This window comes from Ovis canadensis, chromosome 4 (assembly GCF_042477335.2).
Source record: "Ovis canadensis isolate MfBH-ARS-UI-01 breed Bighorn chromosome 4, ARS-UI_OviCan_v2, whole genome shotgun sequence".
NCBI classification, from domain to species: Eukaryota; Metazoa; Chordata; class Mammalia; order Artiodactyla; family Bovidae; genus Ovis; species Ovis canadensis.
This window is the reverse complement of record NC_091248.1, coordinates 127,312,980-127,336,439: the sequence shown is the minus strand read 5'-3', so window position 1 is coordinate 127,336,439 and position 23,460 is coordinate 127,312,980. Positions and strand designations below refer to the sequence as shown.

The 23,460-nt window shown below is 52.7% G+C and overlaps 1 protein-coding gene across 12 annotated transcripts; it reads right to left on the bottom strand.

Moving 5' to 3' along the window:
* Positions 1-338: 338 nt before the first annotated feature.
* ZNF775 (zinc finger protein 775) lies at positions 339-23,166 on the bottom strand. Of its 12 annotated transcripts, none has more exons than XM_069587122.1 (8): positions 23,058-23,165; positions 21,617-21,660; positions 21,043-21,106; positions 20,521-20,582; positions 14,378-14,476; positions 13,664-13,735; positions 12,599-12,663; positions 339-2,620 (listed from the first exon to the last, which is right to left on the bottom strand). In XM_069587122.1, the coding sequence occupies exon 8, from the start codon at positions 2,604-2,606 to the stop codon at positions 1,107-1,109; it is 1,500 nt and encodes a 499-aa protein (XP_069443223.1). In that variant the 5' UTR covers positions 2,607-2,620; positions 12,599-12,663; positions 13,664-13,735; positions 14,378-14,476; positions 20,521-20,582; positions 21,043-21,106; positions 21,617-21,660; positions 23,058-23,165; the 3' UTR covers positions 339-1,106. The 12 variants fall into 12 exon arrangements, with proteins under 12 accessions (XP_069443223.1, XP_069443219.1, XP_069443221.1 ...); XM_069587118.1 differs by having other exon boundaries at positions 21,043-21,133; positions 21,588-21,660; positions 23,058-23,144; XM_069587120.1 differs by having other exon boundaries at positions 14,378-14,500; positions 21,043-21,133; positions 23,058-23,144.
* Positions 23,167-23,460: the final 294 nt, after the last annotated feature.

Here is a 23,460-nt window from a genome sequence, read left to right as displayed (position 1 = left end):
TGCAATTCCTTCCCCTCCCACGTGGGAATATGTGGTCCAAGGCCACAGTTGGGCTGGAGCCCTGGGTTCTCTGTTAGCACTAGGGCCCCAGATGGCTCTGCTTTTGGAAGGGTGTGAGTGGTGACCTCGAGGGATCTAGAGGTTGAGGGGGTTATGTGGGAAGCGATCAAATTGTCTGAGAAGGGGAAAGGGGGAAGAGAATCCTGCCCTCCACCCCCAGCAAGAACTGGCCACTGGGACTGGCTGCCCCTGGCCAGGGTGGGGGACAAATGGATCCCTCCGAGCACACAGGGACCCGGAGTTCAGGAAGGCAGCTTAGAGAGGACAAGGAGACCATGTGAGGCTGGCAGCCCTTCATTTCTCTCTTCTGCGACATCGGCATCAATAAGGGTCCCAGGTAGCGCCCCCCCGAGCGGGAGCAGCACGTTGGGTGCTCTCCCTCTGCAGGGCCCTCCCCAAGGAACCAAACCCCAGTGAGACCACCCTCCGAGTCCCAGCCATGACCATCACACACACACACACACAATCCAGTCCTAGGCTCAGGCCGCCCACGATAGCACCCAGGGCAGTGGGGTACTCAGGGTTGAGGGCCACCAAGCCATTCACGTCTTCCCAGCACATGTACTGAGTGGCCATTAAGTGCTGGGCGCTGGCTTCGCACTGGGCACATGCTTGCCCCTCCCCAGCTGCAGCTTCTAGCTCCCATCTGGGTATCGCTCAGTTTGTTGAGACTCCTCCCCAGGGATGGACCCTGGACGGCCACAGCTGACCAGTCCAGACTTGGGCCACCTCACCCAGGGCCTCCGACAGCCCCCTCATTCAATGCCTGAGAGCTGGGGTCCCACCTCCCAGGAAGGACACATCCAGGCTCCACAGTGCGGGATGTGATCTTACTTCTGCCTTCGGCCCTTCCCAGGACTTTTCCCGATCCCCTTTTTGGGATGCTCCAGGAATTTGTTGTCAGGTCTCGGAGCCTTGAGGAAGGCATCTTTGGAGAGGGTCTCAGCCCCTAAGGTTCTAAGCGTCACCATTCCTGGTCACTCGCCCACAAGCACCAGGCAAGCCTCCTCCCACCCCGCCCACGGGCCTGCGTTGGTCCAGCCTCACTAGAGCGCGTCTCCCTTGGCGCTGAGGGTGGGCGCCAGAGCCCCCAGGTGAACGCGCTGGTGCTTGAGCAGGTGCTGCTTCTGGCTGAAGCCGCGGCCGCAGGAAGCGCACAGGTAGGGCCGCTCGCCCGTGTGGTTGCGCCGGTGGCGCGTCAGGTTGGGCTTCTGGCTGAAGCGGCGGCCGCACTCAGGACAGGGGTAGGGCCGCTCGCCCGTGTGGATGCGCTGGTGGATGGTGAGCGCCGACCACCATGAGAAGCTCTTGCCGCACTCGTTGCAGATGAACTGGCGTGGCTCACCCGGCGCCCCGGCCCGCGCCCGGCCCCACGGCAGGTCTCCGGGTCCCCGAGAGGGCGAGGGGCCCCGGGGCGGCGGCGACAGGCCAGAGACGGCTTGGGCGGGCGGCGGGGCGGGGGCGGCGGGGCGCGCGCGAGGGTGGGCCCGCAGCGCGGCGCGGCCGGGGCGGGGCGCGGCCCGGGCGCCGGGCTGGTGCGTGCGCTGGTGCTTCAGCAGGTGCTGCTTCTGGCGGAAGCGGCGGCCGCAGTGCGCGCAGGGGTGCGGCCGCTCGCCCGTGTGGTTGCGCAGGTGGCGCGTCAGGTTGGGCTTCTGGCTGAAGCGGCGGCCGCACTCGGGACAGGGGTAGGGCCGCTCGCCCGTGTGGATGCGCTGGTGGATGTTCAGCGACGACCACCACGTGAAGCTCTTGCCGCACTCGTTGCAGATGAACTGGCGTGGCTCTCCGGGGGCGGCGGGCCGGGCCCCGGGCGGGCGCCACCAGCCCTGGCCGAGCCCCAGCCAAGCCCACTCGGGGCGCCCCCGCTGGGGCCCCGGCCGCGGGCGCCGGGTCCGGGGGGCTGCGGTGTCCCGCCGCAGCGCCTGCAACCCGGCGCGGGGGCCCTGGCCGTCCCGCGCGTGTGCGCGCTGGTGAATGCGCAGGCCCACCTGGTGGCGGAAGCAGCGCGCGCACTCGGGGCACGGGTGGGTGGCGGGCCGGGAGTGGGTCTTCTGGTGCTTGAGCAGGTGCTGCTTCTGGCTGAAGCACCGGGCGCACTCGGGGCAGCAGAAAGGCCGCTCGCCCGTGTGGTGCCTCTGGTGGCGCGCCAGGTTGGGCTTCTGGCTGAAGCTCTTGCCACACTTGCCGCACGGGTACGGCTTCTCGCCCGTGTGCGTGCGCTGGTGGATCTTCAGCGACGACCACCAGCTGAACCTCTTCCCGCAGTCCGGGCACACGAAGTGACCCTCGCCAGCAGGAAGAGCCGGGCTCAGGGGGCCGGGGGCCGCCCTTGGAGCCCGGTCTGCCGGCCCCACGTCCTGCTCAGAGGGAGGGGCCCACCTTGGACCCCCAGTCTCGTCCGGGCGCCCCCAGGCTCGAGACTTCCCCACCGCCGTCTGGCATGGTGGGGGGACCCGACGGGGCCGGAAAATGTTCTCCTTATCCTTCTGCGAAAGCGCGGCCTGCGTCTGCAGCAGCCACTCGGGCTTCTCCTGCTTGATCTTCATCACCAGCCCATCTCCTGCCGGAGGCAAAGGGAGAGAGGTCAGGGAGAGTCATTCGGTGGGTGCTGTGCTCCTAAGGTGGAGGGAAAGGGCGGGTGGGTGGCAGGGAGCATCAGGAGGGTAGGGCAGGGTAGAAAATGGGACAGGAGGAAAGAATGCGGACGGAATAGAGTAGAGGGAGAAGAGGAAATGGGGGAAAGGAGAGAGCAGGGAGGATGGGAAGGACAATAAAGTCAGAGGAGCTGGAGTGTGCAGGAGGGCAGAGAAGAAAGAAACGGTGAGTGTCACAGGTGCCAAGCACATCGCTGCCCGCCTCCTCTACCCTGAGGCCCAGGAGAGGCAAAGAAGGTAAGCCAATCCAGGGGAGTCTTCCGACTCAGGGAGCACGCAGAGAGTGGCCAAGTTTCAAAACATCTGGTTCTCGTCCTAAGAGGATGGACGTGCTGGGCGCTTGCTGGGTGAGTGCATGCCCAGTCCCCCAGAGGTTGGGCAACCAAGCCCGGCATCAATGCCAGGCGGCTCCCGGGCAGCAGCTGTGGTGCATGATCACCTCACCCGCTTGGCAAATTCTTCCTTCAACAAAACCAAGAACAAGAAAGCCAGCCAGAAAGCTCTCAGCACCCAGAACAGGTTAAGTGTTGCGTTGTCCTGTACTAAAGGAAGCCTGCACCCCAGCGGCACACTGTTGCTAACCCACCCTTTAGACTAGACTCAGGTTTGCTGGGAACTTTGCTTCCAGGCTCCTGGACATAAGCCATGATGGAAAAGGTCTGCTACAGACACCACATATACAGGCTATCTGAATTCCATTTATACAGAGGTCAAAAGCTGGCAACTAAAGGATGAGTTAGAGTTAAGAGTAATGCCCCTGACAGAGGGTGCTGTGGTTGGAAGGCGGCCTGGGGCACTTCTGGGGTGGACATATAGATATATATATAGATATATATAGATATATATCCATATATATGTATATACATATATATTCTGTGTTTTCTGTGTATATATATATGTTCTCCTTGTGGATCTGGGTGCTGGTTACATAGGCATGTTCACTTTGAGAATTTATAGAGCCCAAAACCTGTGCACTTTTCTGTGTGTTATATGTCAATAAAAAGTTTATGGCCTATAAAAATAGATGAAACAGGGACTGCCCAGGCAGTCCAGTAGTTAGAACTCCATGCTGCTAAAGCAGCAGATGTGGGTTTGATCCCCAGGCAGTGAACTAAGACTCCACATGCTGTGCAGCCAAAAAAAAAAAAAAGTTGAAAAAAAAATAACTGTGAACAAAGGAAAGAAACCCTAAACAACAGGTGCCCATATTAAAAAGACAGTGACGCAAACCCAAAGGAAGTAAGAGGAAAGAATTAATACAGACGAAAGCAGAGATTACAGGATAAAGGGAACATAAAGATAAAGAAAGGATTCTGATGAATCCCTAAAACCTATGTATAGACATATCAAGTTTTTTTAGACATATCAATTTGAAAGACCTATCAATTGAAAACCAATAGACATATTAATTGAAAACCAATTTGTAAAATGGATGATTTTGTGAGAAAATAAATTAACAAAACTGACTCAAGACGAGGTAGAAACCATGTCTGCATAAACATAGAAGAGACTGAAGAGAAAGCTAAAGTTAGACCTCAAAAGTGAGTAACAGGTCACTTAACTGTGCAAAAGTTCTGCTAAAACTTCAAGAGAAGGACTGTTCCCAGCTTACATAGACCATGACCATAACTAGGCAGGCAGGGCAGTGGGGTGGGGTGGGGAATGTGCTGGGGAAGCTTACATGATACATGACCCCAAAGAAGGCAAGGGTGCGGTAGGCAGGAAATTATAGGTTTATCATTCTTTGAAAGTAGATGTAAAAAAACAAACAAGCGAAAATACTGGCAAAGCAAGTTTGGCAATGTTAAGAGAACAACCTATCATGACTTTGCTGGATCTTCCACAGAAAAACAAAGATGACTCAACACAGTTCGTGACACTGACTTTTCAAATATTAAACACAGAGTACATCATGAGAAACACGGGGCTGGAGGAAGCACAGGCTGGAATCAAGATTGCCAGGAGAAATATCAATAACCTCAGATATGCAGATAACACCACCCTTATGGCAGAAAGTGAAGAGGAACTAAAAAGCCTCGTGATGAAAGTGAAAGAGAGAGTGAAAAAGTTGGCTTAAAGCTCAACATTCAGAAAACTAAGTTCACGGCATCTGGTCCCATCACTTCATGGCAAATAGATGGGGAAATAGTGGAAACCATGTCAGATTTTATATTTTGGGGCCTCAAAATCACAGCAAATGGTGATTACAGCCATGAAATTAAAAGACGCTTACTCCTTGGAAGGAAAGTTATGACCAACTTAGATAGCATATTAAAAAGCAGACACATTACTTTGCCAACAAAGGTCCATCTAGTAGTCAAGGCTATGGTCTTTCCAGTGGTCATGTATGGATGTGAGAGTTGGACTGTGAAGAAAGCTGAGTGCCAAAGAATTGATGCTTTTGAACTGTGGTGTTGGAGAAGACTCTTTGAGAGTCCCTTGGACTGCAAGGAGATCCAACCAGTCCATCCTAAAGGAGATCAGTCCTGGGTGTTTATTGGAAGGACTGATGCTGAAGCTGAAACTCCAATATTTTGGCCACCTCATGCGAATAGTTGACTCATTGGGAAAGACCCTGATGCTGGGAGGGATTGGGGGCAGGAGGAGAAGGGGACGACAGAGAATGAGATGGCTGGATGGCATCACCGATTCGATGGACAAGAGATTGGGTGAACTTCGGGAGTTGGTGATGGACAGGGAGGCCTGGTGTGCTGCATTTCATGGGGTCGCAAAGAGTCAGACATAACTGAGCGACTGAACTGAACTGAACTGAACCATTTCAATAGAGGTGGAAAAGGTGCACAATAAAATTCAACATCATTTCTGGAGGAAAAGGAGGAGGAGAGGAAGTTAGGAGGAGGAAGGGAGAGGGGGGAAAAGAAAAAAGAAAGGAAGAAGGCTCTTAGCAAGCTAGGAACAAGGAAATTTCCTGAAGTTGACAAAGGAGCTGCACTAGAAACTGTAGCAAATGTAATAACCAAAGGCAAAAAATTAGAAGCGTATTCCAGTTAGGAACAAGGAGAAAAAAGAAAGATATATATATAAATATTGGAGATTAAGAGAAAACTGTCATTTGCTGATTATTATTAATCTATAACTATCATTTGCATGAGAATCCACTGATGAAGTTTGTATTAGAAATTAAAAGTTTCAACAAAAATACCAGCTTAAAAAAATTAAAATTCATAACTTTTTAAAATGGCAGTAAAGAAAATATAAGCAAGGTGAAAAGACAGCCTTCTGAATGGGAGAAAATAATAGCAAATGAAGCAACTGACAAACAACTCATCTCAAAAATATACAAGCAACTTATGCAGCTCAATTCCAGAAAAATAAACGACCCAATCAAAAAATGGGCCAAAGAACTAAATAGACATTTCTCCAAAGAAGACATACGGATGGCTAACAAACACATGAAAAGATGCTCAACATCACTCATTATTAGAGAAATGCAAATCAAAACCACAATGAGGTACCACTTCACACCAGTCAGAATGGCTGCGATCCAAAAATCTGCAAGCAATAAATGCTGGAGAGGGTGTGGAGAAAAGGGAACCCTCCTACACTGTTGGTGGGAATGCAAACTAGTACAGCCACTATGGAGAACAGTCTGGAGATTCCTTAAAAAATTGCAAATAGAACTACCTTATGACCCAGCAATCCCAATTCTGGGCATACACACCAAGGAAACCAGAATTGAAAGAGACACATGTACCCCAATGTTCATCGCAGCACTGTTTATAATAGCCAGGACATGGAAACAACCTAGATGTCCATCAGCAGATGAATGGATAAGAAAGCTGTGGTACATGTACACAATGGAGTATTACTCAGCCATTAAAAAGAATTCATTTGAATCAGTTCTGATGAGATGGATGAAACTGGAGCCGATTATACAGAGTGAAGTAAGCCAGAAAGAAAAACACCAATACAGTATACTAACACATATATATGGAATTTAGGAAGATGGCAATGACGACCCTGTATGCAAGACAGGAAAAAAGACACAGATGTGTATAACAGACTTTTGGACTCAGAGGGAGAGGGAGAGGGTGGGATGATTTGGGAGAATGGCATTCTAACATGTATACTATCATGTAAGAATTGAATCGCCAGTCTATGTCTGACGCAGGATGCAGCATGCTTGGGGCTGGTGCATGGGGATGACCCAGAGAGATGTTATGGGGAGGGAGGTGGGAGGGGGGTTCATGTTTGGGAATGCATGTAAGAATTAAAGGTTTTAAAATTTAAAAAATAAAAAAATAAAAAATAAAAAAATAAACACACAGTTTTAAGCTGAGTCTAAATTAAAAAAAATAAAAAATAAAATGGCAGTAAAATAACTAAGTATACCTAATATATAAGCAAAACATAAAACTATTATTTATTGAATGAATAAAAAATGTAAATAAAAGAACAGGTATATCATATTTCTAGATAAGCTCTTCACTCCAAACAAACATTCAAATTCACTATAATCTTAATTAAGTAATTTATAAAATTTACTGTGTAGTAAATCACCCACAAATTCTAAAAATGATCAAGGAAGAATTTGACTTATACAACACTAAAAGGTAAAATACTATCACCGCACACCTGTTAGAATGGCTAAAATCCAAAACACCAACAACGCCAAATGCTAACAAGGTTGTGAAGCAACAGGAACTCTAATTCAGTGCTCGTAGGAATGCAAAATGGTACAGCCACTTTGGAAGACAGTATTGTCAGTTTCTTACAAACCTAAATATACCCTTACAATACAGTCCAGCAAATCATTCTCCTATATATTTACCCAAAGGTGTTGAAAACTTATGTCCACACAAAAAAAACCTGCCCACAGATGTTTACAGCAGCTTTATTTGTAACAGTCAAAACTCGGAAGCATCCAAGAGATGTCCTTCAGTGGGGGGATGGATAAACAGTGGTATACCATACAATGGGGTATTATTCAGCGATAGAAAGAAATGAGCTCTCCAGCCATGGAAAGACACGGAGGAAATGTAAATGCATATTACTAAGTGAAAGAAGCCGATCTGAAAAGGTACACTGTGTGATTCCAACTATATGACATTCCGGAAGGGGCAAAACTATGAAGACAGTAAAAAGAAGATCAGTGGTTGCCAGGGGCTGAAGGATCAGGGGGAAGGGATGAAGGAGGCAGAGCACAGAGGATTTTTAGGGCAGTGAAACTGCTCTGTATGATACTATAGTGGTGGGTATAGGACGTTAAGCGTTTGTCCACAGAATGCACAACGTAAAGAGTGAACCCTAAGGTAAAGTATGGACTTTATGTAATAAAAATGTATTAATAAAGGTTCATCAGTTGTAACAAATGCACCATCCTAATGCAAAATGTTGATAGTGGGAGGAAATGGGGACTTCCCTGGCAGTCCAGGGGTTAGGACTTCACCTTCCAATGCAAGGGGTGCAAGTTTGATTCCTAGGGAGCTATGATCCCATATGCCTCACAGCCAAAACACCAAAGCAGAAAACAGAAGCAATACTGTAACAAATTCAATAAAGACTTGAAATATGGCCCACATTAACAAAAAATCTTAAAAATTGTTTTAATAGGAGAAACTGGAGAGAGGGGGCATAGGGCACTCCTTGAACCTTCTGCATTTTTTCCTATAAACATAACACTACTCTAAAAAATAAAGTCCATTTTTTAAGTCTTGACAGATGCAGTTGTTATTGACATGGTTGCTCCATAGTGAGCCAGGTAAGGTGAGGCTGTGAGTGAGGGTCTTTCCCACCAAAAAAAAAAAAAAAAAAGCTAAAAACAATTATAAGTGTTGAATGCACATAACCAACAGATAGATCAAGAGAACAGAAATATTTGATAAGTGATACACGGTAGCATTATACACGGTAGCATTCCAAGTCAACAGTGAAAGGCTGGCCTATCCATCAGTTTAGGACTAACTAATTATTTGGGGGAAATATTCAAGTTAGATTTCTAGTTCATACAGTTTATAAAAATCAGTTCCAGATGGATTTAAGTGCTGATTTAAAAGAGGCAAATATAAGTAGTAGAAGAATTAGGAGAATTTGTTTAGAATCCAGAAGTAATTGAAAATCTTCTTAAATAGCATGCAAACCATAAAAACTAAATTTAAAACACCTGTATAACAAAATTCCCACATATGAGTAAAGTAGAAATGATTGTTTGGGGTGGCCTTTCCTAACAGAGCTTTCCACAAGAGTGAAAATGTTTTGTTGCATCCAAGCTGTCCAACACATGTGGCCTCTAGCCATGCATGGTTCCAGAGCACTTGAAATGTTGTGAGTACAACCCAGGACCTGAACTTATTTTCTTTCATTTAAATTAACTTAAATTTAAATAACCACATGTGGCTATTGGCCACCTACTGGATAGTACATGTCTAGGAGAACACATATATAGATATATAATAGACCAAGGATTAATATTAATAGACCAAAGGGGTTTCCCTGATAGCTCAGTTGGTAAAGAATCTGCCTGCAACGCAAGAGACCCCAGTTTGATTACTGGCTTGGGAAGATCCCCTGGAGAAGGACTAGGCTACCCACTCTAGTATTCTGGCCTGAAAAATTCCATAGACTGTATAGTCCATGGGGTCGCAAAGTGTTGGACACAGCTGAGCGACTTTCACTTATATAAAGGACCTCTATAGACAGATGAAAAGAGGCTCACCATCACTAGTAATTAGCAAAGTGCCAAATAACAGTGTAGCATCTCTTCACCCATCACACCAGCAAATACTGAAGAAATTGATAATATCCTGACTTCATGATACACATGGAAACTACACAGGAGGATAAGCACAACATGGATATGCTGGGGGCATAAATGAATTCAGACTCTTTGAGGATAACTTGACAGTGCTTATTAAAATTATAAATGTGTTCTATCTTTCTGTCATGTAAGGATGTGAGAGTTGGACCATAAAGAAAGCTGAGCACTGAAGAATTGATGCTTTTGAACTGTGGTGTTGCAGAAGACTCTTGAGAGCCCTTGGACTGCAAGGAGATCCAACCCATCAATACTAAAGAAAATCAACTATGAATTTTCATTGGAAGGACTGGTGCTGAAGCTCCAATACTTTGGCCACCTGATGCCAAGAGCCGACTCATTGGAAAAGACCCTGGTGCTGGGAAAAATCGAGGGCAGGAGAAGGGGATGACAGAAGATGAGATGGTTGGATGGCATCACTGACTAAATGGACATGAATGTGAGCAAACTCCAGGAGATGGTGAAGGACAGGGAGGCCTGGCGTGCTGCGGTCCATGGGGTCGCAAAGAGTCAGACATGACTGAGTGATACACTGACCGAGCGACCGACCAACAAGCCTTCACCTCTTCCGCCCAGCAGTTTCACTCTAGGTATTTATCCTAAGAAATACATGTGAGTCCAAAGAGGAATGTCCAAGCATATTCACTGAGGTGCTATTTGTAATAAGCGAAAGGGAGGATAACAACCAGATTACCTATCAATAATAATCTAATCCAATGTTGTGGGGGAACTGTGCAGAGACTGAGAAGAGCTACACGTGCCAATGTGAGAAGATCTCCAAAAGACGTTCAGAGAGAAGTCTGCTCCAATCTATGGAAAACAAAGCCATGCCTCTCTGTGTATATTCACATGCTCAATCCGGGCCAGTTTACACCAAACCCAAGATGGTGGTCACCTGGCAGGCGGTATGGACCGCAGCAGGACTAGATGGACAGGCAAAGGGGACTTGCATGTTGTATGTGTTATCCAAATATTCTCATAAAAATTCAAACATTATAGTTTGTAAATCTTTTAACTATCTTAGGAAATAAAGAGAAAACCTTCCCTTTAATCCAGTGGCCTTTAGTTCTGAGGCCAAAGAGCTCTGCTCCACTCCACAGCCTCACTGGCCCCACGAGAGCACAGAAACCAATGTGGTGACCTGGGGGTGGGGCGGGGGAGGGAAGTGGGGGTTCCCTTACAGAAAGCACCCGCAAGGAGCCAGCTCTCCTCCTGGCAAAGCAATGCCATGGCTCCTCCCCAGGTGCTGGTTGTGAGAAATCATTTTATCAGGAGTAGTAATTTGAAAATGAAAGCGGTGATTTAAATTGTGTACTGGCAGCAATCAAAAATGCATGCATAATGAGTTTCATCAATTATTAAAAACATTCCCTTGGAGGCACTGACTTGTTGGCCAGTGGACGTCTTTGACAGGCCCGGCTGTCCAGATGCTGGTTGGGTAGTGAGTCCAAAATACAATCAGGTCAGAGGGGCACCGCTGTCCCCAAGTGACGAGGCATCCATGAATGCCCCCACGTGTGCATGCTCAGCTGCTAAGTCGTGTCCAGCTCTTTGCAACCCTGAGGACTATAGCCCACCAGGCTCCTCTGTCCATCGGATTTCCCGGGCAAGAATACTGGAGTGGGTTGCCATTTCCTTCTCCAGGGGATCTTCCTGACCCAGGGATCGAACCCCCATCTCCTGTTTGGCAGGTGGATTCTTTACCACACCACACCGCCAGGGAAGCCCACGAATGCCCCCAGAACCCCACAAAAGCCACTGCCTTTCCCTGATTAAACCTGGCCTAACATCTATCATGCTGGCTGATGCCTCGGAAGGCTCACCCTCCCAGCAGACATACAGTGGAGCCTGAAAGCCCAGAGGATACCTGCATCCACTGCTCCAGGGCCCCGGAGGGTATACATGGCTGAGCTGTATGGGGAGGCCCTGAAGCCCGCAGTGGCGGGTATGGACCGTTGACCTTCGTGCTCTGGGACTTCAGTCATCCCGGGCACCTTCCCCTAGTGATCAGACACTGATACAGAGGGAGACAGGCCTCCGCCTGCCGGTTCCAAGGATACTGCTCCTCAAGTCAGCGTAAAGAAGCATCATTTTTTAAACGTCTTCATGGTTCATGAGAAGCAGAGAGGAACAGAGGGCTGTTGTTTCAGGTACAGGCTCTGACATTACGGGTCACTTCAGGAAATGGACGGTGATGATGCTGTGCCTCTATGTGAATGTGCTTCGTGCCCTTCAAAGTGGGCAAAGTGGTAGATAGATTTCCTGTTTTGTATGTTTCACTACAGTTTTAAAAATACATTCAAATACAAATAAAAAAGTAAAGGGTACTTAAAAGAGGTAAAGTCTCAATTATGTGCAAACCTTCGGCCATCCAGAAGTCATTCCTTCAGCCCAGCCAGCAGGCATGGGAGCCTGGAAGGCTGCGGCCTGAGGGGTCCCCAGGCCCCAGGGTTTTCCTACCTCTTCCTGGTGGAGGAGCTGCCGTATGGACAGAGAAAGCCTGGTGGAGCTCACTGCTCCTGTCTGAATGAGGACCCTCCTTATGAGTTTATGTGGGCAAAAGGGCCCTGCAGGGACAGTTAGGGACTTTGGGGAAGGTCATGGACACACTGCTATATTTAAAACGGCTAACCAACTAAGACCTGCTGGACAGCACATGGAACTCTGCTCCATGTTTGCCAGCCTGGATGGGAGGGAGGTTTGGAGGAGAATGGATACATGTATCTGTATGGCTGAGTCTCTTCACTGTTCACCTGAACCTATCACAACATTGTTAACTGGCTATACCCCAATGCAAAATGTTTTTGGTGTGAAAAAATTAAAATTTGGGGGACAAATGAGAGCCTTTCAGCTAAAACTTTGGAACCATCTGCGCTAGGTTTTCCTATAACTACTATAATGTCAGCATCTCACACACACACACACACACACAAGTGCTCTCAGCATTCAAAGTGACAGCCTGGGCGGGTGGGGAGACTGGGAAGTGGGTGGCTCAGCTCACTGCCAGGCGTCAGGACTCAGTCGCAGAACGGAAGTGTCACAGAGCATACTGGCCCTCTGAGCCAGTGTTTTCTTTCTTTCTTACTCTGTTGCCTGATTTTTGTCTCACCTTAGGTCCACCGTAGTAATTGTCCTGGGGGCGGGGGCTGCTCTGGGGCCTTCGGGGCGACTCCCCTGGAGGGAACAGGAGGTAAAGACACCTGGTCACTGTGCCCACAAGGGGCAGAGCGCCCGGGTCCCATGCCCCTCAGGCTCAGAGCGCCCATCGGCCAGGCCGCACCCTCTGCAGGGCCTGCTGCAGAGGCTGGGAGGGCGGGTCTCAGACCTGGGGCTGCTCCATCCTGGAAGCAGGAAGCGGGCAGCTGGGGAGGGGTCTCCAGAGGGCACTTCCCACGTTCAGTGGCGCCCGCCCCCTGCCCCGGAGACACCAGGACTAACTGCTGTGTTTCCCCCCAACCACCGGCTCTAAGTGCATCAGCTGAGACAGACCCAGGAAGCTTTCATGGACCGAACTAGAGATGCTCTCCTGATGGACAGACAGCAGAGCTTGCTTGTTCCAACCACGTGTCCTCCCCAGAGCTCTGGCTTTCAGTACATGACCAGCAAGAACACGGTGTACTCCCTGATCTAGCACTAACGGGGTGTGTGTGTGTGGTGGGGGGTGGGTGGGTAGGTGGGTGTGTGTGTATATGTGGGGTATGTGTGTATGTGGGGGGTGTGTGTATGTGGGGGGGTGTGTATGTGGGGGGGTGTATGTGGGGGTGTGTGTATGTGGGGGGTGTGTGTGTATGTGGGGGGTGTGTGTGTATGTGGGGGTGTGTGTATGTGGGGGTGTGTGTATGTGGGGGGGTGTGTATGTGGGGTATGTGTGTATGTGGGGTATGTGGGGTGTGTGTGTGTATGTGGGGGGTGTGTGTATGTGGGGGTGTGTGTATATGGGGTGTGTGTGTATGTGGGGGGATGTGTATGTGGGGGGTGTGTGTGTGGGTGTGGGTGTGCACCCCTGCCTGACAAGCAGGGGCTGGGCTTGTCCAGCTCTTAGCCCCTATTCTGTGTTTGCTCCATCCTTTCCGAGACTGTGGGTCTACTGGCCATCAGCAAGCCCTGCTCAGCTGCAGAGAAATGGGGTGGGGAGGAGGCGGCGGGGGGCTCCCACCTGCCCACCTGCTCTTACCTGTGCTGCCAGCCAGGCCCTTCTCCATCCCCGGAGGCCCGTCTGCATCAGCCTGGCTCCCCAGCTGGCCGTCTGTGGATGGGGTGGAAGCAGAAGAGGGTTGGCCTGAGACAAATGGACAGATGGACCTCACACAGGGCGGTCCCTTTTATTTTTTTAATTTGGCCACATCGCACAGCATGTGGGATCTTAATTCCCCAACCAGGGATGGAACCTGTGCTCCCTGCAGTGGAAGCATGGAGCCTTAGCCACTGGACCACCAGGGAAGTCCTCAGTCCCTCTTTCACGTCTCTCTACCTATGGCTTCCGTTGAAATGTGCAAGAATTTTCAGAGCGCATATATACCTAATCAGCAGGTAAAATGTGTACAATTCCCACTTTCTAAAGAAAAAACTGAGCCCCCTGACATCCACCCAGTCACGGAGGTGGCTGGATGGCACAGCTGGGCAGGGTCCTGGGGCTTCTGACGCCCACACTCTCAATACCTGCAGGGTGAGGTATGCAGGAGGCCACACATGAGAACCAGGAAACTCAAATAAGTCTAGAGAACCCCCCTTCGTGGGCATGAGGACACCCTGGCAGGGGGGCAGAACTGTCCCTCCAAAATCACCAGCCCCCTGTCCTTCAAAGCCCCCATCCATGTCCCAGTGAAAAACCCTCCCGGGGCCTCCCTGCCATCCCCCCCACCAGCACGGGAACACACACACGGCCAACCTGGGTCCCAGTGGCTTGGTCCTTCACCCGCCACTCTGGGCTCATGGTGAGCATTAAGCTTGGGTCTTTGGAGAATCTCCCACCTGGCTCATCTGGTGCCTGGAACACAGTCAGGAAGGGGTCCTGCTGCTATGTCACCTCTGCCTGGGGTGCCCCCTTCCCAGGTCCCTGTGTGGCCACTGCCCCTTCCAGGCCTGAAGGTCACCTGCTCCGAGTGGTCTTCCCTGGAGACCCTGTGTACAATCACAACCTTGACTCCACCTCCCATTCCTCCCTGACACTTCCGCCATCCAACAGGGTCTCCTTGTCTGCTTATCCCCAACATGTCCATGCCGGGGGCTGGCACCAGAGAGCCGTGTGTGGCACCAACAGGCTGCCAGCTGCGGGCACTCAGAGGTGCAGCAGCTGCCCCGTGGTGCTGTGGGCAGCCCCTCCTGAGGACACGGATCTCGTTTTCCGTGCAAGTACTGCCCTTGGCCCCCCTGCATTCCCAATGGGCCCCAGCCTCTGCCCCACATACCTGGGCTCTGCCACCACTCAGGCACAGGGGCCCCAGCCCCCCTTGCTCTGCACCTCAGGCCCCAGACAGCCTCCCCGCTTCCCTCTCCCAAGTCCCCTCCCCTCCCAGCAGCCACTCTGGGGCAGGGACCCAGGCTGGGAATCTGAGTGGGGGGGTCAAGGGTGTCAGGGAAATACAAATCTGATAGAAAAGTCTGTCCCCCTGCTGAGAAAATGGAAAGAGACTCCCTCCCCTTTCTTTCCTTTTCTTTAGAAATCTTCTAACTGGAAGCCCTTTCTCTCCCCCTTCAATGTAAATGTAAATCTTTTGAAAAGTTCACTCAGTCTCTTGCCAGGACCCTTTCTCAAGGACTTGGGAACCATCTCTTCAGAGTGCAAATATCAAGGGATCAGCAGCCAGTGTCCCCTCCCGTGGAAGGTGGGAGCCTAACTCAGCAGGGCCTGGCTCCAAGATGCAAACCTCCTCCCATCGTCACCGAGATCCTTCCTTTGCATGAAGGCAGTTAGCTCTCCTGGGTGGCCGTCAACTCCAGGTGAATGTAGGGCGAACTCTGTGTGACGAATGGTGCTATCAGGTCCCTTCACCCAGAACCGGTTATGCTTTCCCTCAAGAGCACGTGCGTAGTGGGGTCGCATCTGCTGGGCTATAAGGTATCATGACATTTCTCTCTGTCTTTGCAGTCTTAGTGTGTTGCCTGTGATGTGCATGTGGCTGGCTTAATGCCTATCCAGTAATAAGACTATTTCTTTCTCTTCTATCTTGGTGCAGAGCTTTCCAGGGTAGGAAGGAGATTTTGTTTTTAATTCTATTTCTCGCACATGGGTCTGTTATGTACTCCTGCTGTGGGTTCTCAGAGATGCTGAAACCTGCCTGAGGTGCAGAAGAAAGAGGGCCTCAGGGCCCCTGATGGATGCTGGTGCGCCTGCCTTAGCACCACCTCTTCCCTCCAGGTTACTCTACATCCCACACTGTGGGGCAGCTTCTCACCAACTGGAGATTCAACGTCTGCCCAAGGAGACTCAGAGGGCTGGTGAACAGGGAGGTCACCTCAACACAGGGAATCTCAGATGGAGGGTGGAGGCTCAGGCCACAATTCAGGACAAGGACAGTGGGTGGGTCTTGGCTTCATTCATGAAACCCCTACACAACATAACTGAGGCCTCTCCAGCCAAATCAAATCTGTCCTGGTTGATCCGTTCTGTCTTAGGAGATATCCAGGAACTCAAAATCGTCTCAGATGGCAGAAGGGCTTCGATTCTTGGTGACCAGTTCATGGGGAGTCACCAAGCAGCTCATGGTCCAACAAAGACCAGAAGTGGAAATGGAAGGAAGGGACCCTCATTGGCTGAGGGGAAGAAGGGAGAAAGGACAGGGCAGGGCACAGGAGGAGAGGCACAGGGGACAAGAGCGGGGACAGGGGCCGTGTCTCAGGCCGTGTGCTTGGGGGGATTTGTCTGGAACCCAGGCTGACAGGAGTCCTGCAGGCAAACCCTTGAGACGGCCAGACCTCGGAAGGACCCAGTGTGCAGCGGTATCTTTCCAGGATGGCCAGGCAATGGCATAGCCCGCCCTGCCACATGGCACTGGCTGCCCCTTCTCACCCACGAGCCACATCGCTCCACTGGCTGGAGGGAGACACGCCCAGGGACCCGGCAAGCAGAACACCCCAGCCATGGGGACACCAGTCCCCATCCACCAGCACCCCGACTCTGGCCTCTGATTACTGCTCCACTCCCTGCCCGGCAGGTCCCATGGGGGGCAGGACACCCACCAGGGCCAGGTCTAGGTTCAGGGCCCTGTCGCCTCCCCCTGCCCAGCCCCGGCTCCGGGTCAGGCCCCCGTGGGGACGAGAGCCCCAGACGGGAAGGCCTCTCGGGCAGCTGCCATGACAACCCCCAGGCCACATGATGCGGGACTGTGGTCCACGGCAGGGGCTGCAGTCTGAGGGGGCAGGGGAGGTAACAGAGGAGTTTTGGGCTCAGCAGGAATTTGAGGAGGGGGAGGTGCTCAGTGGCCAGGGTTGGACAAAGCCCATGGGCTGGAAGGGGCAGTGCAGGGACACATCCAGGCCACCCCGCCACGCCCTCCTGATCTCAGGGCCCTGGATCTTTCCCACCAGCCCAGGACAGCTCTCCTCACAGACTCAGGCCCCAGGTGAGGAAGAAGCAGATGGCACCTCGTGTGGCCTTTGTCATCAGTGGAGCGGGACTGGCCACGTGCCCTCCACTGGGAACTGAGGCTTCCAGGGTGGCACAAACCCAAACTCCAGCCAAAGTCCAGCTCCTAGGCCAGCTCCCCTCCAGGGTCACAACCAGGTCTTCATCCTCAGCCACTGCTGGCTTTGCCCAGACCCCTCCCCATGGGAAACTATGGACGGGGGCAGTCTTCTCAAGGTACCCTCCCCATCAAGCTGACTGCCCCTCTGCCCTCACACTAGCAGTCAAGACCCCTAGGGAGGAGCACAGGCCACCATTTAGCAGGGAATGGGAAAAGGCCCGTGGACTCCAGCCAGCCTCCACCCTGACAGTGTGCTCTCAGAGTCCTCTGGGGACACACAGACCCTGTCTGTCCTTACCTCATTCACTGGTGGCCGGGGGGCGGGGGGGCGGGCAGGGGGTGCTTCAGTGGACACCTCGGTACTGAGCTGGCTCTGGGAGGAAGAGGGGGGTGGCCAGCCAAGACTCATTAGGGACCGGGAGATGGACTGTGTACCAAGCACTCAGCAAGCATCGGCCGCTTCATCCTAAGGATACACAGCTCCAGCTCCGAGACATTGAGCAATTTGCTCAAGGTTACACAGCTAGGAAGGCTGCAGCCAGAACTGAACGAGCTGAGACGGGTCAGGTAGGTGGGCCCCCAGCCAGAGCGCCTTCTCCTGGACCACGGTGTCTCTAAGAATAGGTGAGGGATGCACCAAGCCTTAAGCTACCAGGACCTCATTCAGGAGTCTGGGCCCTGTACTCACATGTGGTTATTTAAGTGTCTATAAATTAAGTTAAAAACTCAGTTTCTCAATCATGCTGGCCATGTTTCAAGTGCTCAACGCCCACATGTGGCTAGAGCTACCATAACATCCAACGGAAGAAAAGATTTCCAAGTTCATGAAGTTCTGCTCGAGATATAAAGCTCCGGGGAGTGGGGGTGGGGGGGTCCCGCCTGCCTGGGCCCGAGATGGAGAAGGCGCTCAGTTTATACTGAATGAGGGCATGAAATGGAAGGACTGACGAGGAGGGTCCCCTGCCCCCAGGGCTTCATCACAAACGACAGACACCTCAGGATGAGCTAACGATCTCCTCTGCCTGGAAGACGGAGTTCAGTTCACATCAATGGATGTTTCATTTAAGGTTTACAGTCACAGGTGATTGCCAAGGGGGAGGGCATCGGGGGAGGGATGGATTGGGAGTTTGGGATTAGCAGAAGCAAACTATTATATAGAGGATGGATAAACAACAGGGTCCTCCTATAGAGCACTGGAAACTATATTCAATAACCTGTGATAAACTACAGTGGGAAATAGTAAAAAAAAGAATGTATATATATGCATGTATATATACAGTCTTCTTTATTATGTTTATATATGTATAACTGAATCACTTTGCTGTCCAGCAGAAATTACATCATTGTGAGTCAACTATACTTCAATTTAAAAGATATTGATAAAATACAATCATAGGCATATGAGAAGAAACTGATCTGAACACTCAATGCACACAAACACATTCAGACATAATACTATCTCACATCCAACACAGCTGAGTGCACACAAGTTTAAAGATACAGAAATGCAAAGATACGCACACATATAAGAACGCTTGCAAAACTGCATATGCAAAGTACAGAGAAACTGAAATAGGAAGAAACCCATGGACACCCCTACAGATCCACAGAGATACAAGCGTGCCACTGTGAACCACATGAGCACAAGTCACTGCCCTTCCAGCAATGTGACTCCCGGCTGACACAAGTGTCCTCGGGAGCTACGACCAGCCCTCCAGGTCCACTGCTCCAAGGAACGGAACTAGGGGGGCACCGAGGCCACAGGGAGCTGGGAAGCAATAGGGAACAGCCACCTGCTGGGTCACCTGTGGGGTGAGCTGAGGGCAGGGGCCGCATGAGTCAGCACGGGGAGAAGCTGGAAGGGCGCAGAAAGCTCTAGAAAGAAAATGAGGCTATGCCCAGCAGGCCAGGGCAGTCCGAGACTCAAGGCCAGGCTGGAGGGGTCCGGCCAGGAGGCGACAGCAGGCTGCGCCCCCCTCCCCTGGGAAGCTGAACCTCCAACTCTGCCCCTTGCAGTCCGCTCCCAGCGCTGCCCCCTACTCAGGCCCACGCACGCTGGGACCCAGAATCAGGGGCCCTGAGTTCTAGCCCCGCTGCCCTGGGCAAATGACTGCTCCTCTCAGCCTGGGTTCTCAGTGGTGAAGGTGACGGAAAACGCCTGCTCTGGGGGTTTGCTGCCAACATCAGGTAGGGAAACATTTGACTTCCTAAAAGCCTATAAACCATCTCTTCTCTCCCATCACTGAGGCCTGAGAACAACCCACGCCCAAAGGTTCTGAGCCCTCTCCCCAGACACCCTCCCTACCGGCTCACTCTAAACTGGCCCTCTTTAAGCGGCTTCAGAGTCTCCAGAGGCCCCCGGAGCCCACACGGGAACCCCACGCTCTGCTCAGCAATGGGAGCTGGCCTCCCAGGGGGGCAGAGCGTAGACTGCTTGCAGAGCCAGGCTCCACAGAGCAGGAGGCTGAGCCGGAGGATGGTCTCCTCCCACCTGATTGGGGCAGGGCCTGAGCGCCAGCCAGGGGGCTGGATTAAAGAGCCCTGGACGCTCTGCCGGCTCAGCTCAGGCGAGCCCCAGGACCTCACACCCAGACTTTACTGGGGGGAAAGGGGCTCATCCAGCCTCTGTCTCCCAGGAGAGAGCCCCCAGGCTCTCTTCCAAAGCCGATCCCAGGCAGGCCACTCGCACAGGAGGCCTGATCCCAGGGCGTGGGCTCTGGCTAGCCCCTCGATAATCAGCACCCTTTCTGAACAGCCATCCCAGGACCCACCAGACCTGACACCTCCCTCTCCTCCAGAGTTTATGACCAAGGAGAACACGCAAACAAATCCCCAACAAGTGGCTTTTAAATGATATCAAAAAGGCAGGGCAACTGCCGTTCCCACTTTCTAGGGCCCGGTGCTGAGGACAGACAGGCAGGCCGAGGTCCTAGGCCAGCCCACGTGAGCATCACCTCCGCCCCGACCTGCAGGCCCTTCTCTACCCCACGTGCCAGGATCTTTCTACAAGTCCCACAGCACCTCCCGAGCCTCTCCGGGGCCCCCACCCCATCTTCCTGTCTCATCGCCCTCCCTGTCCCACCCTCGTTCCTGGGGTCTATTCACCACTGGATCAGGTGTCCCCCTGCACGCCTGCTGTTATGGCTTCTAAGTGCTGCCCCTTCCCCTCCTCCTACACCAGCATCTTCAGGCCTCGGGCTCCCAGACACCGTGGTCCTCAGTCCCAGGAGAGGGGATGGAGGTGGGCAGGAAGGGGGCGGGGCAGGCCAGCACCCCCCAGAGAGACCAGGCGGTAGGAAGGAGGAGCCCAGCACCGGGAGGCCTGAGACCTGGGGACCCAGCTTACTTCTGTTTAGCCAGGTGGCCCTGGACCAGCCAGTCTCCTTCCCTGGGCCTCACTGTCTCCACCTGCAAATGGAAATCAGGCTTGGTCCTCTGTGGAGAATGGTTCCACCAAGCAGTGCCCGCAAACATTGTGAACGGACTCTGGGAAAGGTTCACGAGGTGCAAGAGGAGTTCTTTTCAAGTCGCTGCAAGGCCATCACCCCCTCCCTGCTCCTCAGCTGGACCTCAGAATGGTACCCCACGGCTGCCCTGACAGGAACAGCCCAATTTAGGGACTTCAGTCTCAACATTCCCTGGGAACCAGGTCCACGGCCGGCCAGGGCAGCTCCCCTATCCCATTACGCCCGCCCACTTCCCAGAGGTCCCGGGTCACACACTAGTCCCCAAGGGACCACCTTCCGGGACTCCTGCCCCCCCCGGCCCTGCCCAAAATGCACACCTTTGCTGGGACTGTCCCACCCCCCGCCTCCCCGCCCCAGGCCTGCCCCCACCCATGGCATCCACATCGCCAGTCTTTGCTCACCCATCTCCCTTCAGAAGACAGAGCAGCACCATATTCTTCTGCCCCCAGTCCAAGACTCAAGCACCTGCCAGGGTTTGGGGACCCCAGTTACCTGACCGAAGACAAGGGATAAAACCAGCTGCTAACAGCACTCTGAACAATTATCACATTTTAATTCATAAACACTTTTCCATCCCTCACTGTATTCACAGGAGCATGACAAGGATAAGGAGAGTTTCCCCCTTTTTGGATGAGTTAGAGCTCAGGTCTCCTTCTGCACAGCTTGTCTGCTACTTCCCTGCAGGCCACCCCCATCCTAGGAAACCTGAGATTCCACAGCTTACCCCTCACCAACGGGTAAGCTTGCACCAAGGGGTGCATAGATCAGCTCTACACTTTGCTCTAGGCATCCCTTGCCCCTCCAGTGGGGACTCTGCAGGCCTCTCAAAACTCTCACCACCTTTCAATACTGCAGAGTGCAGCCCTCACAGTTCACAGGCTACTAAATCGTACTAGTGCTGTTTTAATACCTCCAACACCTGCAGCGGCTACAAGCTTCAGCTCACCTGGAAGCAGCACCCATATTACAGCTCACCTTGCTCTCCAATCCATCCGCCATCCAGACTCATAGCAAATTTCCTAAAATTACAATTTAAACATGATACTCCTTTGCTTAAAAACTTCAGGGAGTCCCCAGTACTTTCAGGTTATTCTACAAATTTTTTGGCAAGACCATTTAAAATCTGGCCTCTGAGCACCTCTCACTGCACCATCAACCTACCCCATTGTCCCCAAAAGGAGCTCCCTGACCTTGCTGTGTCTGGAACACCTGTCATCAGTCTTGGAATACCCTTGCCCAACTCCTCTTTGCCCAGACCAAACCAGGGATCACTTTCACCAGGATATCCGTGTGGATTCACCAGGCTCAGAGCAAGGACCTTCTCCATCTAACCTGTGCACCCACCCAACCCAGTACCATCCACACGGTACAATAATATAATCTGTCTCAACAGCATGACTGTAAACATCTTAACACAGGGAGCCTTTCTCTCCCCAACACCCAGCACGAGATCCAGCATGCTGTAAACCATTAATAAAAATGTTAACAAAGGAATATTTAAATAAAAGAAACGTAAGGCCAAAACAGATTAGAAGCACAGAATCAGGGAACCTTAGAGCCGAAAGGAGACTAATACCCTCTCACCTCTTCATTTTACAGATGAACCCTGGGACCCAAAATGGACACCTAATAGTGGAGTCTGGCCTCGGGGCTTTGGCCGCACCCCACCCCAGGTCGGGAGGACCAAGCACGCACCAGGCTCCATCCTCCCAAAGGGCTGGAGCGGGACCGCATCTCCATATACTCCACCTTCAGGAGGGAAGAAACCCCCAGCGCCGACCCCCATCCCTCCTAAGATCTTGGCTTCTTGTGCCCGTCTTCCTGGAATGGAGGTTTCGGGTAAACCCCTACACACACACACACACCTCTCCGATTTCCGTGGTGCTTCCCTCTCATTGTTCTCTCCCCCAAGCTCAGGCCCACTCATTTAATCATTTATTAAGCACCTACTATGTGTCACTCTGCGGCGAGCACTGGGGTTCCCGCCCCTGCAGGAACTCGGTCTCTGGGGGAGGCTGGCATCACTCCCAAACATCGGGACCCTCTCTGGCAGAGCGCGCCCAGAGCCGGGCGGGCGAGGCCGAGGGGCAGTCCCCCCTACCCCAAGCTCACCTCCCCGCCTCTCCAGCTCTCACGCTCCCCCTTCCAGCTCTGCCCCGGCCTGCAGCCCCTCCCCACGCACGACCCGAGCCCCTTTTTCCAGGGGAGCTGTGCGGGGGTGGGGAAAGTTAGGGACTGAGGGCGCGAGGGGCGGGGGTCTCGGGGGACCCCGGAGGCCGCCCCCAGCCCGAGGCTGAGTGGAAACGGCGCGGGGGGGGGGGGGGCGGGCGCTGGCTCGCGACACGGCCCGTCCCTCCGCACGCCCCTCCCCGCCCGGATTCAGAGGGACTCGGAGGGAGGGGACGGGAATAAATACCTTTGACTTTGTGGCTAAGGTTAACGGGAACTGCCACCCCGGGGCGACTTGGGCACTGCGCTCCCCCGGCCCCGCCAGTCCCGGGGCGGGCGGGGCGGGCCCGCGCCCCTGATTGGCTGGCGGGCCCGGTCTTCTCCGGGACTGCTCCGCCATCTGATTGGCTGAGCCTCTCAGATGACCAGTTTAGCCCTATCGGAGCAGCCTGCGGGGCGGCCCCTTTGTTCTCCAGAGCCAATGGCTGGGGCGGGCCGGCTGACCCCGCCTCCAGTGAAACCAGCTCGGGCCCAGCATGACTTTAAAGTGCGGGACGGCGGGCGGGTGCGGGGCTCTGGTCTCCCGGTGGGGGAGGAGGGATGGGGATGACGCCGGGTGACTGGTGACCTGACGGTGCCGCAGCACCCGC

Excerpts from the sequence above, each read along its gene's own strand:
- ZNF775 (XM_069587113.1), bottom strand. The coding sequence starts at position 13,691 with ATGGAGAAGGGCCTGGCTGGCAGCACAG. Across the intron at positions 2,621-13,663 it reads GGGCCTGGCTGGCAGCACAG|GAGATGGGCTGGTGATGAAG; the intron begins GTAAGAGCAGGT and ends TGCCTCCGGCAG.